Below are 15586 nucleotides of genomic sequence, written 5' to 3' on the forward strand. Positions count from 1 at the left end.
TGGATAAAGAAGATGTGGTACGTATATACAATGGAATATTACTCAGCCATAAAAAGGAACGAAATTGGGTCATTTGTAGAGACGTGGATAGATCTAGAGACTGTCATACAGAGTGAAGTAAGTCAGAAAGAAAAAAACAAGTATCGTATATTAACGCATATATGTGGAACCTAGAAAAATGGTAAAAATGAACCAGTGTGCAGGGCAGAAAGTGAGACACAGATGTAGAGAACAAATGTATGGACACCAAGGGGGGAAAGCAGCAGCGGGTGGTGGTGGTGGTGTGCTGAACTGGGAGATTGGGATTGACATGTATACACTGATGTGTATAAAATGGATGACTAATAAGAACCCGTTGTATAAAAAAATAAAATTCAAAAATTCAAAAAAAAAATTAAACAGCTGTTAATCGACAATTGGCAGTTTCAGTGGAGAAAGCATATAAACAGCATTAGTGAGAACTATTGCATTACTTCCTGTGGTACCCACTTTTCACCCAGGACCCACTCTCTCCCTTACCTAGTCTTTTGTCTCCCTCTTCTACACTTGTTTTTTCTCTGCTCCTCTTTCCTCCCTCTATCCTTTTCTCTGTGCACTTTCCTTCCTCTCTTCAGCTTTCCTACAGCCTCGTGTCTCTAGTTTATCATAATATGGAAGTGAAGTATTTCTTAGAACTTGATGCTTTTATTAAATGAACAATTATATTTTCTGCTTTAAGAGTAAGTGATCCATATATATGGAATCTAAAAAAAAAAAAAAAACTGGTCCTGTTCTAGGGGCAGGACAGGAATAAAGATGCAGACGTAGAGAATGGACTTGAGGCCACAGGGAGGGAGAAGGGTTAAGCTGGGACGAAGTGACAGAGTGGCATGGACACATATACACTGCCAAATGTAAAACAGCTAGCTAGTGGGAAGCAGCAGCATAGCACAGGGAGATCAGCTCGGTGCTGTGTGACCACCTAGAGGGGTGGGATAGGGAGGGTGGGAGGGAGACGCAAGAGGGAAGAGATATGGGGATATATGTATACGTATAGCTGATTCACTTTGTTGTACAGCAGATACTAACACAACACTGTAAAGCAATTATACTCCAATAAAGATGTTAAAAAAAAAGGGCTTCCCTGGTGATGCGGTGGTTAGGAATCCGCCTGCCAGTGCAGGGGACACGGGTTCAAGCCCTGGTCGGGAAGATCCCACATGCCACGGAGCAACAAAGCCCGTGCGCCACAACTGAGCCTGCGCTCTAGAACCCGCGAGCCACAACTACTGAAGCTGCACGCCTAGAGCCCGTGCTCCGCAACGAGAGGCCACCACAATGACAAGCCTGTGCATTGCAACGAACAGTAGCCCCCATTCGCCACAACTAGAGAAAGCCCGTGCACAGTAATGATGACCCAGCACAGCCAAAAAAAAAGAGGGCTTCCCTGGTGGCGCAGTGGTTGAAGTCCGCCTGCCGATGCAGGGGACACAGGTTCGTGCCCCGGTCCGGGAAGACCGCACATGCCGCGGAGCGGCTGGGCCCATGAGCTATGGCCGCTGGGCCTGCGTGTCCGGAGCCTGTGCTCCGCAACGGGAGAGGCCACAACAGTGAGAGGCCCGCATACCGCAAAAAAAGAGTAAGTGATCATAGAAAAGGTCTGAAAGGATACCTTCCAAACTCTGAAAAGAAAAAGTGTGTGGAGGTAGGGGTGGAGGAAGCGTTCCCTTTTTACTTTATGTAACTTTTGCATTGTTTCAATTTTTATAAAATCTTGTATAATAAAAACATTTAAGTTGAAAATGGAAAAGTTATGAGGTAAAAGAGACAAAGGATAAGAAGCCATGCACACCTTCTTCACACTCCGATTATCTTGCCCAAGCAGTTTCAGGATGAATTTGGGAAAACTACTGGCCATACTGTGAGTGCACATCTGAGAGCAGTCCATTCATCAAACTTCCTAAGTCACTCTGGTTCTGAGAAATGCCTAAAGAGATGAATCTAGACCAGGAAATTCAAGTTCCTAAATCAATCCTGGTCTAAGGAAAGCATTAGAATGGCACGTCAATCACAGGGCTGCTCCCAGGGTTTGAGTCCTCGTTGAGAATAGATTGAGGATACGCCTAATAATTTTATATTGAATAAACTCCAACTATGTAAGACAATGCTGTCCCATAGAACTATAACAACAGCCATATATGTAATTTAAATTTTTTTCTAATAAAATTTGTAATGTTTTCTAATATCCACATTTTAAAAAGTAAAAGGTATACATGCACTGCAGTACATCAACAATTTGTTTTGTGATGCAAGAGTTAAAGTAGTTCTACCAAAACAATCAGGTTCTGTTCAATGGCAAAAATATTTTATACTGCGCTTCAGTTTTTAAATTGAAATGAACTAAAATGACGTAAAATGTAAAATGTAGTTTCACACTAGCCACATTTCATGTGCTCAACAGCCTGATGTGGCAAAGTGGCAACCTAACTTTCTGATACTTCTCTGCATCCTTCTGAATCAGAGTGTCGTGCATCGATCAGCACTTGGGCATCACCTGGGAGTCTCACCCACGACTTACAGAATCAGAACCTGTATTTAACAAGGCTCCTAGGTGATTTGTATGAGTACTGAAGTCAGAGAAGCATGCTATGAGTCACTAGTTCTGAAAGCAGCTGCAAACTGGAATCATCTGGAGAGCTTAAAAAAGACCAACGCCTGGGTCCGAATTCCAAAGACTGTGACAACTGGTATGGGACAGGGCCTGAGCATTTAGATTTTTACCAGTTCCCCAGGAACCTCTAATATATATGGATTACTCATATATTCTAATTTATTTTATATATAGCTCCTAGTTTAGGGCCTGGCACATATCAGGCAGTCAATAAATGACAGTAATTATATAAAACGTGGAAATCTTGAGACCTAACTATGAACAAATCTTATACTTTTGATCATTCAAATTAAGCAAAAATATAAAATAGTTGAAAAATTTCTCAACATATAATTACAAAGGTATCTTGTAAACAATTTCTAAAAGCATGAAAATGTATCAAAAACCCACCTCGGCTGGGTGCCAGAGGATTTAAAGGACGATAAACAGATCGAGGCCTGAAAACGAAAATACAAAACTCAAACGTAAAATGGTTTGACATTTTGATGTAATTTTTTCCAAGAGAAACAAGTATTCCCCTTCTTCCACCCTCCCTCTAGTCAATCCTCCTCTTTCCCCTACCCCCTCCAGTTACTTGAAACAGTTTTCTTCGTAGATGCTGTTCCACACTCTCCACGCAGAGGGCCCTTTATAGCCAGTGTAACGCTCAGGATTCAGCAAAAGGTCTACATACTGAGCAGCTGGAGATCTCTCATCTGAACAAGAAACAATTCATGAAACCATCCACATTTCACTATTTATCTAAAGTTTACCATTACAAAGCAAACAGGACTATCCAAAGGTTAGAGAAATGCTACGCTTTCAAGTCATCTCCAACTTAAATGGTACAGTGGTTAGCACGCTTGTGACTGTCCTTGACCCAGGACTTAGAATAACTTGAACTTGAGAGAGGAAATGTAACTAACTACTCCCTTTCTTTTGGACGCTCAATGCCCTCTTACGGAATGTAACAGGCTTTACCTTATTAGAGGCATTAATCATTTCTTAAGTTTTAACCACTAGGACTGAAAAGACCTAACAGAATCATAACCTTAATATTTTATGTGATTGCCCCCCCATGTATATATCTACCTAAACACATACTTGAAACATTTATTTTGTTTGCATATATTGTATCCAAAAAAAAAAGAAAAGATTTCCCTGATACTTTCTACTTGGACTTAGGAAGTAAATGGTGTAGTAACTTTGTGATTCAAATTCGATCATTCATAGAGTTACACAATGTTGTAGTAAAAAAAAAAAAAAAAGTTACAAATTTATTTTTACCAATGTTAATATATTGGTTAACATATTAATTGGTTAACATATTGGTGAGTAGGCACAACTTCAAGAATTTATTAACACATTTAAAATTAAATAACCATTTTCTGTGTTGAAACTCAAATTAGTATTTACTAGATCTCCACTATTTGGACAACATTTGGTAGAGATCTCTGGGGGATACAAAAGATAAAGAAAAATGGTCTTAATGGTCACATTCTGGGTAGAAAAGGGAAGCACACGCTTTGCGATCTACAGAAAAATTATAATGACTATGCTTCACACATCTATGCTAATACCACCTATAAGCTGAAATGCTATGTATGTTGGCATGGATGTATTCTTTTATGTATATGCGTCCTAATTTTTGGTGTCACGGTATTAAATCAATGGTATATAGACACCTGACTTGAAACAGGGACAAACATGGGCATTAAAATATGGGCCCTCTTGCTTTCATTACCTATCAGTCAAAAATATTCATTGGCCATTCAATGACCGTAGAGTGAGATGATCCATAATCTTAAGGGAAAAAAAAGCAGCATCCTGATCCATACCCTTCAAAAACTACCTGATACTTTTGTGATGTATAAAGAGTACAAAGATAATCATAACTTATCATTACTAAATCAGTGGTGTCTAACTTACAGACAATGAAAACATGATTTTGAAGAATACTGGCTCTACCAGCACTAACATTATATAGATATTCCACTAAATAAGTTAAAGCACAGAAAACGCTAACTTACAGATGGATGAACAGAAACTGTTGAAGGACATTTACTGATCAGGACTTAAAACAATAATTTAAAAAATCTTAATTGAAAAATAAAAATTCATATCATTTAGTTAATAAAATATGGATTTTACAGTAAAATTTTAAGTTTTACAATTCACTAATTTCTGTAATATATTTCAAATTTCTTTGAGCTGTTCTCAAGTTCACTTGCAAAATTGACTCAGTTATGTATATAAGCTTTAGAAATATTAATATCATAAATATATACCCATTGACATATACATGTATACACACATGTATAAAGAACGTATGTGCACACACATAAGCCTACACTTACGTACAGTCATCTATGAATGTGAAGATTGAATTAGTATCAACCTCTTCGCCCAATTAAACAACCAACAAAGAAAAAAATAAAACCCTGGATTCAAATATTCAAGTATATGGATTTAAAAGATACTCTAAGGGAGTAGAAAGTCACATGAGTAAAATCAATTATATCAGTTTTTAAAGTACTTAAGTAAACTTACGTTCTTAATGTTCTTAGTGTGTATTCCCTTAATTCCCAAATCAAAAGTTGTTTTAAAAAATTTAATACTTTTTCAAATCATGAAAAAGGTGTTTTGTTAACCTACAGAAGGTATCAGCAAACTATGGCCCACAGGCCAAGTCTGGTCTGCTGTGTATTTTTGTAAAGAAAGTTTTATGGGAACACAAGTCATGTTCATTTGCTTATGTGCCACTTTCACATTATTATGGCAGAGTTGAGCAATTGTAAGAGAGACCATATGGTTCACAAAGCCTAAAATATTTACTGTCTGCCCATTTACAGAAGAAAAAGTTTGTCAACCCCTGACCTATACTGACAAGAATTTCATGACATCCACAGTGAGGAACGTATGTGGGAGAAAGCATACTCAGGCTGAGGTTCCCTATAAACACACCCATCCTTAGTCCCAGGGCCACCTGTGACATGATCATAATTAAATTGTTCCCAAACTATAACTTCTTTCCATTTGTACAGCTGTATCATACGTTCAGGTAATGCTCTTGGATCCCTATTAAGTCCTCCCCTCAAAAAGTTTTCTCTTTTTCCTCCCTCTACAAACCTGCTCCAAAGCTATTCTTTCTTTTTGACCATGCTAACCAATACCTAAGGATTCAAAGAATTACTACTGAATCAAAATACCTAATTCTGGGAATTCATCAACTTGAACCAATATTTTTTCCTCCTCCTCAAGTACACCTTTTTTCCCCAGTTGAATTTTCTTTTCACTGTCCTAATTTAGTGTTAGAGTTACGAGGCCACACTGCATGCTCTATGGTGCCAGGCATCCTTCCCACCTTCTAACCCATATATCTCTTAATACGTAATGGTTGCATAGGACAACTTGGCGTGTAAGCTTTTTGCTTACGGACACAGACAAAAAATATAAGGTTACAGACTCAGGATTGAGTCTACAAGCCTCCATCTCCAACGCTACCCCAAACTGCCACTAACGCACTATTAAAAACTTAATTTCCTCAGTCAAGGAGAATCTATAGTTTATAAAGCATCCAAGTAATTCTGATACACAGGCAGATTTAGAAACCAGTGTTTTAAGCAATATTTTTAATGTATCAATGAACCTGTTTTAAGGGGAAAAATAAAAAGTAAAAATCTATCACACTGTTCAGGTTATTTATGAACTAACTACTTCATTGAGCAAATATTTACTGGGCATGAACCATGGCCAGGCAGTGTTCTAGGCACTAGAGATACAGTCGTGAAGAAAAAGACACGGTCCTTGCTCTCAAGTCACTCACAATCTAGATGAAGACAGACAACATACAGATAAACTAAATAGTGTTTCTCACATAGTTCTTAGTACTCTGGGAGCAGGCAGCAGTGCAAAGAGATAGAAAGTGAAAGTGGTTACTCTTTTATGACAGCAGGCTTCTCTGAGGAGGTGACATTTGAGCAGAAACCTGAAGCAAAGGAAGCGGCAAGCCATGCATAAAAATATCAAAAAAAAAGAATAGAGGTAGGGAGAGCAGCTTACCTTAAACCACTGAATTATTTAAAAACCTATTATTTGATCTATGAGGATCATCTTTCCTTTCAAATAATGATAAAACCAAAAACAAAACAGCAGAGAGCAAGGGTGTTTGACTATATTCCAATAACTGGGGTGAATATTCTTTAGACTTTTTGTTTTAATCCAATGATTTTTTATTTTATTTTTAAATATTTATTTATTTATTTAGCTGCGTCGGGTCTTAGTTGCGGCATGCGGGATCTAGTTCCCTGACCAGTGATCGAACCCAGGCCCCCTGCACTGGGAGCACAGAGTCCTAGCCACTGGACCACCAGGGAAGTCCCTAATCTAACGATTTTAGATTACTGAAATAACTAAACAATGACTCCAAAGCTACTCTGATAGTATTTTTTTTCAACTGTAGGTAAAAATCTTTGGGACACACATGAACATTACTACCCAGGAGAATCGTGGTAATCCAACTAGTAGCATGGTTTCACGTGTTTAAGAATTACATAAAATATAAAAACAGGTGGCACAGCGGTTAGGAATCCGCCTGCCAGTGCAGGGGACACAGGTTTGAGCCCTGGTCCGGGTAGATCCTACATGCCGCGGAGAAACTAAGCCCGTGCGCCACAACTACTGAGCCTGCGCTCTAGAGCCCACGAGCCACAACTACTGAGCCCACGTGCCACAACTACTGAAGCCCATGCGCCTAGAGCCCATGCTCCGCAACAAGAGAAGCCACCACAGTGAGAAGCCTGTATACCACAACGAAGAGTAGCCCCAGCTCGCCACAACTAGAGAAAGCCCACGCACAGCAATGAAGACCCAACACAGCCAAAAATTAATTAATTTAAAAAATATAAAAACAACTAGTTATTTTAATATGTAATCCTAAAATTTTTAAAGGATGATTTTATGGAAATTTTTATAGGACACCTCTTCCACTTTTACGATTTAAGAAGCTACTACTGAAAAATTAATTAACACTATTTATACTGATGACAGATAATAGAACACATCAATTTAATCATGGCAAGCAACCTCTACAATTGAGTAGTATTTTTTACTAAATACCTAAAGAGAAATATATACTCACAGAAATGATTTTTTAATCTGAAAACCTGTTAAATAAGCACTATCCAGAATATTTTAATAAAAGAATACATGAGAAGTTGGAAAGAAGTGACTATGAGTGTTAAACACTCAAATATAATTAGATTGACAACCAAAAAGCAAATGAGAGCAGTCAGTCACGTGAGTGCTTACCCAGGAACAACGGTTTGCTCTGATAAAACCATTGCCAATTCCAAATATCATAATAGGGGTATTTATGAATTGCCCATTATCATATCGAAAAAAACTTTGTTCAGATTTAACAATTTCCTTGCTGAAACCATACAAAACATAGTAATAACACTCCCTCTCCCAGCATCTTCTCAATTTACCATACTATTGTAGAAGCGCCCTGTAATTTATTCCATTACAGACAGCATTAAAAACACAATTCTACATAAGAATCTTTAAAACAAGTCTTTAGAAAGCAAACCATGCCAGATGCTTTAAAAATTCAGAAGAACTTCTGCTGCCTGTTTTCAGTTATGCATGGTTGAACCCCAAATTCTTTTCTACCACCAGAAAATAACAATACCAAGGTAAAAGGTAAAGAGAGGCCAAATGAATGATTTAAGCCTACTCAACACAATTATTGGGAGTATTCTCCTATAGATAAAAAATTTTGAGTCACGTCAATTATTTTCTGTTAAAAGAAGTGGTAGTTACTACTGAACTACCATTTATTCCATTCCAGGGGACTCTTGGAAAGAGGGCTGTGGGGAAGTCAAATTAGAGTCCTCCACGATGTTGGAAGGTGTCTTTATGTTAGTTTGTTGAGACCTCCAACTAATTCGAGTGTGAACATTTCTATAACATGGTCACAGATCTATAACTAAGTGGCTTGAATTAGAGGTCCATAGGAGGTGGGGTGTCACAATGGAAAGAAGACAGGTTTGGGATTCAGTCAGATCTCGGATTAAATCCTGTCTCAGCCTCTTGCTACTGTGTGATCTTGGGCAAGTTACTTTGTCTTTTTGAGACAGTTTCCCCAGATATAAAATAATACACACCTATTAGGGTAGTTGTAAAGCTAAGAAATAATGTACTTAAGGCACTTAGCACAGGGCCTGGAACATCGGTTCTCAATAAACACCATTATGAATAATAAGATCCACATACAACATCCTGTGTCTTTAAGCTATAACTCTGACTGTAACTTCACTGATTTAAGGGTCTTAAAAGGGTTAAAGTTAAAATAATGTAATTACAATAGTTTCTTTTATTACCATCAAGTTCACAAAAGTGATCCTGTGAATCATCATATCTTGCCCAGTCAATGAAAGCTTCTCTGCTTTGATTACTACGGGAAGGAGGAATAAAAAAGAAAAAGGATTAAATCTGGAGTTGAAAACTTTAACACTGTATTCTAGTGTACTAAAAATAGATAATCTGAGATCACGTCTTTATTAATTAGATGGTGTTACAAATTCAGTTAGCAGTCACATGAAGGAATGATTAAAACAAGTTATATGAAAGACATATTTATTTCTGTGAGTGATTTGTATTTAACTATATTAAAACTATTTTAGCCCTAGTTCAATGATAACTACTTTGACCAGAAAACTAACTTACAAATATATATAAGACGTAGTTAAACACGAAATTCAGGCTGGTCTTTTTAACTGACTTAGAAATTGTAGTTAACTATGTATTATTTTTCCTAAAGTAGGAATTAAATTTACTTTCATAATTCTTTTAATTTAAATTGCTTCTCTACTTATACAACCCAAAATACTAAAAAATGCATTTCTAGGATCTTCCATCCAATGTGCTATTCCCTAGAAACACCAATGTCACTTTCATCACAGTATATCATTCATTTTACACATTATGTCACATTTAACAAAATCTATGTTCAAGATTTCTTTTTTTTAATAAATAGATTTATTTATTTATTTTTGGCTGCATTGGGCCTTCATTGCTGAGCGTGGGTTTTCTCTAGTTGCGGCAAGCGGGGGCTACTCTTCGTTGTGGTGCATGGGCTTCTCAATGCGGTGGCTTCTCTTGTTGCAGAGCACAGGCTCTAGGTGCGTGGGCTTCAGTAGTTGTGCCTTGCGGGCTCAGTAGTTGTGGCTCGTGGGTTCTAGAGTGCAGGCTCAGTAGTTGTGCGCACGGGCTTAGCTGCTCCGCGGCATGTGGGATCTTCCTAGACCAGAGCTCGAACCTGTGTCCCCTGCATTGGCAGGCAGATGCTTAACCACTGCACTACCAGGGAAGTCCTATGATCAAGATTTCTGACCTGGAGGACTGATAAAGGAACAACTACACTCATTCAAATAAACTTTGACCTATATTCACTTTAACCTATATTCAGACCTTCTCTGTCTTAAATACATGATGGTAGCATATATACCATCTTTATTCCCTAAAGGAAAAAAAATGAGGCAAAAAAAAAATGACGTACCAAGTATAAATCAGGTATTCATAAATGTGGTACTGTCATAGCCAATAATTTATTTTGTATTTGAGAAGCTGCTGCATAGCATAACGACTACAGGAAGTATATAAGGCTGGCCGCACTACAACAACTTTACCAATAAAAATTTCCAATTCAATTTACCATGGGACTTTTTTTCTCCTATGGGAATATATAACTTCATAAAAGTTAATGGAAAATTTTATATCATAGGTGACTCAGTTGAAATATATGATGCCATAAAACAAGAATGCCTAAGCTCTAGTTAGAGCTAAAATGATAACTACAGTTATGTTTAATCAGATAAGTCTTCTGCTGAAAATAGTAAAGAACAAAGCAATTTTGATATAAATGCCTATTTTCTTATGAGCAATATGACTAACTTAGAGGAACTTTCAGCACACTTACTTGATGAAGTTTTCTGGATTGTTTCATCTAACCCTTGCCTAAAGCCATGGTAGCAGAAAAGATATGGAATGTTAACCTAATGCTAATAGAGCTGGCCCAGTTTGGTTTATAAACAAGTTATAAGGAACCTTAGAGGTCATCTAGTCCAGCTTTTCTAAAAGTCAGTATGGAAAAAAAAAAAAAAAAAGTCAGTATGCAGATGGATGCCACGGTACTTAAAGAAGAATCTCTTGGGCTTAACATAGGGTTTTCTATCAAGACAGTGCCGTGAGTTAAAGTAGTCATCTTTGAAGTGGGAAACAGGGACAGGAAGGGATGGGATGGAGGGATCACACTAGGGCATGAGAAAACTTTGGGGAGTGCAGACATAACCATCTTGATTGTGCTGATTTTTGTGAATGTACACATGTCAAAACATCACATTGTACATTTTGAATAGGTGCAGTTTACTGTGTGTCAATTACACTTCCATAAAGCTGTTTAAAAATTACACTACCGATTGTCGGAGAAGCTGTGGAATGAGGAACTCCTGTACACTACTACTAGCGGCAATGTATTTTGGTACAGTCATTTTGGAAAACCATTTGGCAGTTCTTAATTCCGCTCCTAGGTATATTCGCCACAGAAATGCATGCCAAATGTACCAGCAAATATCCACCTAAATATTTTGTGAAATGGCCAAGACATCCAGCATAATATTATTCAACATAATGTTAAATAAAATAAGCCAGATACAAAAGAATACACACTATATTATTCCATGTATATAAATGGGCAAAACTAATCTTTACTAACATAACTCAAAATCATGATTAACTCTGGAAGGTGGTAATGGCTAGGAAAGTACATAATGTGATCTTCTGGGTAGCAAGTATATTGTTCTGGATGGTGACTAATAGAGCTGGTTTACTTTTGTAAAATTAAATTGGCCTTTATACTTAAGATTTGTATACTTTATTATGTGTGTGTTAAACTTAAAAGTTTAAAAAATTAATAACTTCAGTTTAACAACAAAAATCCATAAGCAAAATTAAAAGACAAGCCCTAACAACCCATACAGGCAACAAAGAATTATTATCAGATTATATGAAGAATGCCTACAGAATAATTTTAAAATGCACCCCTTCTCCAATGGAGGAAAAGATAGCAAAGACTATTAACAGGCAAGCTACCTCAAAATCTTATGATAACTTAAGGCCCAGTCCCTGGATCACTTCTCTATTTATATTCTCTCCTTGGTAATCTCACTCAGGTTTATGGTTTTTAAATATCACACATTCACTGAATGACTCCCACATTTTATCTATAGCCCAGACCCCTCCCCTGAAATTGAGACTTGTATATCCAACTGCCTGCTGGACATTTCACAGGCAGCTCAAACTTAACAAGTCCAAGGCTGAACTAAAATTTCCCATCAAACTTGCTCCTCTGGTAGGTGCCCCCAGTTCAATAAATGGCAGCTCCTTTTTTTTTTACAACCAAATCTTGTAATCATTCTTAGCTCCTCTCTGTTTTCATACCCTACATCCAATCCTTCAGCAAATACTCTCAGCTCTACCTCCAAAATCTATCCAGAATCTGACCACCTCTCATCATTTCCACTGCCATCACCCCAGCCTAAGCTAAGCCACCGTCATGTCTTACAAGGATTACTACAATAACCACATAAAGCAGGCTTCCACGACATAACACCTGGCTCCCCACACACTCTCAAAATCCTCCAGTGACTTTTCATTCCACTCAGTTTTAAAAGCAATATTCATAATAAGTGTCTTCAAGATGCTACAAGATCTCCACCTCACCTTACTCCTGCCCCCTCCCATCCCTAGAATCTTCTGATTTTGTCTTCCATTCCTTTGTCCTTGTTCACTATACTCCAGCCACACTGGCCTTGTGCTTCCTCAAGCAGTCTAGGCAAGCTCTGGCCTCAGGGCCTTTTACTAACCATTATTCATGCCTGGAATACTGTTCCCCACCCGCTACATGCCCAGGCAGCCATATTATGACTCAGGCCTTCATGAACGCTTTGCCTGTTATCACTCTGGCCTTCTTGGACCAACAATTTAAAACAGTGCAACCACCTTCACCCCTAGCCCTCTCTCTCACTCTTCCCTGCATCATTTTTCTGCCTGGCACTCATCATCATTTTATTACTTAGCACTAACTTTACTTGTTTCTTGCACATCTCTGCCTAGGATTAAGCTGCAGGAGTGCTGGAATTTATTTCCCACTTACACCGCTATAATCCTAGAATAGCACCTGGCATATTGTAGGCATTCGTTTGTTGAATGAATAAGAAACCGGAATGCCCAATAAACAAGAGGAAACAATGCCCAAACTCACTAATAATCAACAAAATATAATTAAGGAAAAATGAGATGCTATTCCACACTTATCAAACATTACCAATTTTTGGCAAAGATGTGGAGAACAAAGCAAGTTCTCAGTGCTGGAGGCCATACATAGCCACACAAGTGTTGTAGAAAAGCCACCAGGCTATATGAAGAACAGCTGCAAGAGGGCAAGCTTAGGGTTCAGCAATTTTATTTCCAGTGTATACAAAAAACATTAGCAAGGATGCTCAAGGTGGCATAATTTGTAGAAGTAAAAAATTTGAAACAACCTAAATGGCCATCAGTAGGGGAATAGATAAGCAAAATATGGCATATTTATATGATGAAAACCATTTATCAGCTAAAAAAACATAGAGATTTGTCTCATTCTGACATGGATGTATCTAGAAAGCAAAATGTGCAGTGTAAAAAGAGTTGCAGAATGTTAATTATCACATTATATCATTTACATAAAGGAAAAATAAAATCATATACACAAACCATATATATATAAATTAAAAACAAAAACATGGACTTGGATACATACCAAATTCAGTTACCTCTAAGGAAAAAGGGAAGAAAACAGGATTGGGGAATAAACATAGGGGATTTCAAATTCATCTTTGGCATTTCTCTTTTCTCATAAACATGGTAGAAAATGTTAACATTTATTCATTTGGAGTAGAGGATATATGGGTGTTTATTATATTATCCTTTCTACTTTTATATATTAGAATTTTTCATCAATAAATAAGATACATAAAACTACTAACTTTATTGTCTTTAACAATTATAGTACATAATTACAAATCTTAACAGGGAAATTAAAAAGAATTTCTGTAATATTCCCTTCCCCACTCACAACTACAGATCTGCTCAGTCATTTTACACTGCATAATCTGAGACCACTTACAAATTACTCATGTTGGCCTTCAAAAGCAGGTTTGTACTTAGAGCAAATAAAGTCAACAGAAAAAAAAATCTATGAAACGTTAACAGTTATGTTAATAGAAACCTTTACCGTTCAAAATGTAACATATAGATTGAATTACTATTTTAAAAAGACTAAGAGATTCAAGTTCCTTTTCCCATAATAATCAGGAAGAATGGACCCATAAACCCTGCTAAATGAGAAATCACCTAAATTTTCCCTATTAAATATTTCCCTATTAAAAATAGTCATTATTGATGACTTAGAAATTTCAGAACGAATAAGCTAAGAGGAAGCAAAGCTATCATGAAATTTAGGATAAAGAGTAACTTTTTCCTTTCAAAGATTAGTTGAAACTTTAATGTTTAATCAAAATCACAAGAAAAACCAAAGATTTCTATCATAAATAAATTAAACAAGGGAATATTTTCTTAATACTACTAAAATGAAATTTACCTTAATGTGCTGTTAATTGCTCCCAGTTTACTAGCTTGTTCACAATCTTCTAATTCTTTGGTATTGTTTGCCACTTTCAAGTACTGAAAAGAAATTCATAATATGTAAGTTTAGTATCAATTATTACCTTTGTCTTTATTTCAGGTTCCATTGGCAGAAGAGTCAGTTTGTCAATGATGATGTATACTAAATATAGATACATCCTATTATCAGAATCCCTAACACATGGAAGAAATGCAAATGAAAATGTGTCACAAATTTCCACCTAATAAATAAGCAAAGACATTAAAAATGTAGCAATTTGCATTGGTATGTTGGTGATGATGTGAACTGAGAAGACCCTCTTGGGAAAGTAATTTAACAGTATTTATGGAGAGCTGTAAATATGAATAAACCCTTGAGCCAGCAGTCCCACTGCTGAATCCATATCCAGAGCAACATTTAAAAACAAAAACCAAAACCACTTTAGAAAGTTATTTGGTACTCTCCTGTAATGTTGAGATAGGCATCCCCTTTGGCCCAGCAATCTTACTTCTAAATATAGACCTAGAGAAACTCTTACATATGTGCACAATTCGACGAAAGACAAAGATGCCAGTGCGTCATTGTTTGTGATAGCAAAAACCTGAAAACAATTGAAATGTCCATCAACAGAGGAATGGCTATTCACACAATTATACAAATATCTATACAACTGAATATTTTGCAGCTATTAAAATTAACAAAATCTACATATATTAGCAGAGACAAAATTTCAAAAGCACAATACCACGTAAAAATGTAAAGTAAAAAAAATGTTTTTAACTTAAAGAAATACAAAATATAATATTAAAAATTGTTTTAAACTTTGTATAACAGATCTATATATTACTTGTGGATACATGTATAATACAATATAAAAAGTATCACAGAAGGATAGACATCAACTTCAGCAAGGTGGCTAGCTCTAGGGAGGAAGGAAATATAATGGGATTGGGAAGGAGTTCAGAAGGGATTTCAATTGCCTTTATACTATTTATTGTAGATCTGAAACAAAAATAAATAAAAGAGGGAGTGTAAACCAAAGACTGCAAAGGTAGAGAGCACAAGAAAATGGAGAGAGGATGCATAGGGAAGCAGAGAGAGAGGGTAGGATGATCTTTATTACATATGTATGATAGTGAAAAGCTAGAAACACACTGTTATTTAAAAACATATGAATGGCCAAGTAGATTATGACATACCCCATAAGAGGAAAAGGATAACCTTTTAATGCC

At 36.7% G+C, this 15586-nt stretch overlaps 1 protein-coding gene across 6 annotated transcripts in view; it reads right to left on the reverse strand.

Annotated features, from left to right (window-relative positions):
• ERO1B (endoplasmic reticulum oxidoreductase 1 beta) overlaps positions 1-15586 on the reverse strand; it is an 84797-nt gene that overhangs the window by 43725 nt on the left and 25486 nt on the right. For 4 of the 6 annotated variants that reach the window (XR_016388034.1, XM_089897459.1, XM_089897457.1 and 1 more), the window contains exons 5-9: positions 14893-14955; positions 14331-14413; positions 9013-9086; positions 3225-3345; positions 3041-3087 (exon numbers count right to left, since the gene is read on the reverse strand). Coding sequence is in view for 5 of the 6 variants with exons in the window: in XM_089897459.1 (XP_089753585.1) it covers positions 3041-3087; positions 3225-3345; positions 9013-9086; positions 14331-14413; positions 14893-14955 (388 nt within the window). In the remaining variant the exon portion in view is untranslated. The remainder of the gene's footprint in view (positions 1-3040; positions 3088-3224; positions 3346-9012; positions 9087-14330; positions 14414-14892; positions 14956-15586) is intronic. The other 2 variants (XM_089897460.1, XM_089897461.1) reach the window with 1 other exon arrangement.

This window comes from Delphinapterus leucas, chromosome 16 (assembly GCF_059928025.1).
Source record: "Delphinapterus leucas isolate spDelLeu-1000000601 "Yukka" chromosome 16, BTC_Dleu_Yukka2, whole genome shotgun sequence".
Taxonomy (NCBI): domain Eukaryota; kingdom Metazoa; phylum Chordata; class Mammalia; order Artiodactyla; family Monodontidae; genus Delphinapterus; species Delphinapterus leucas.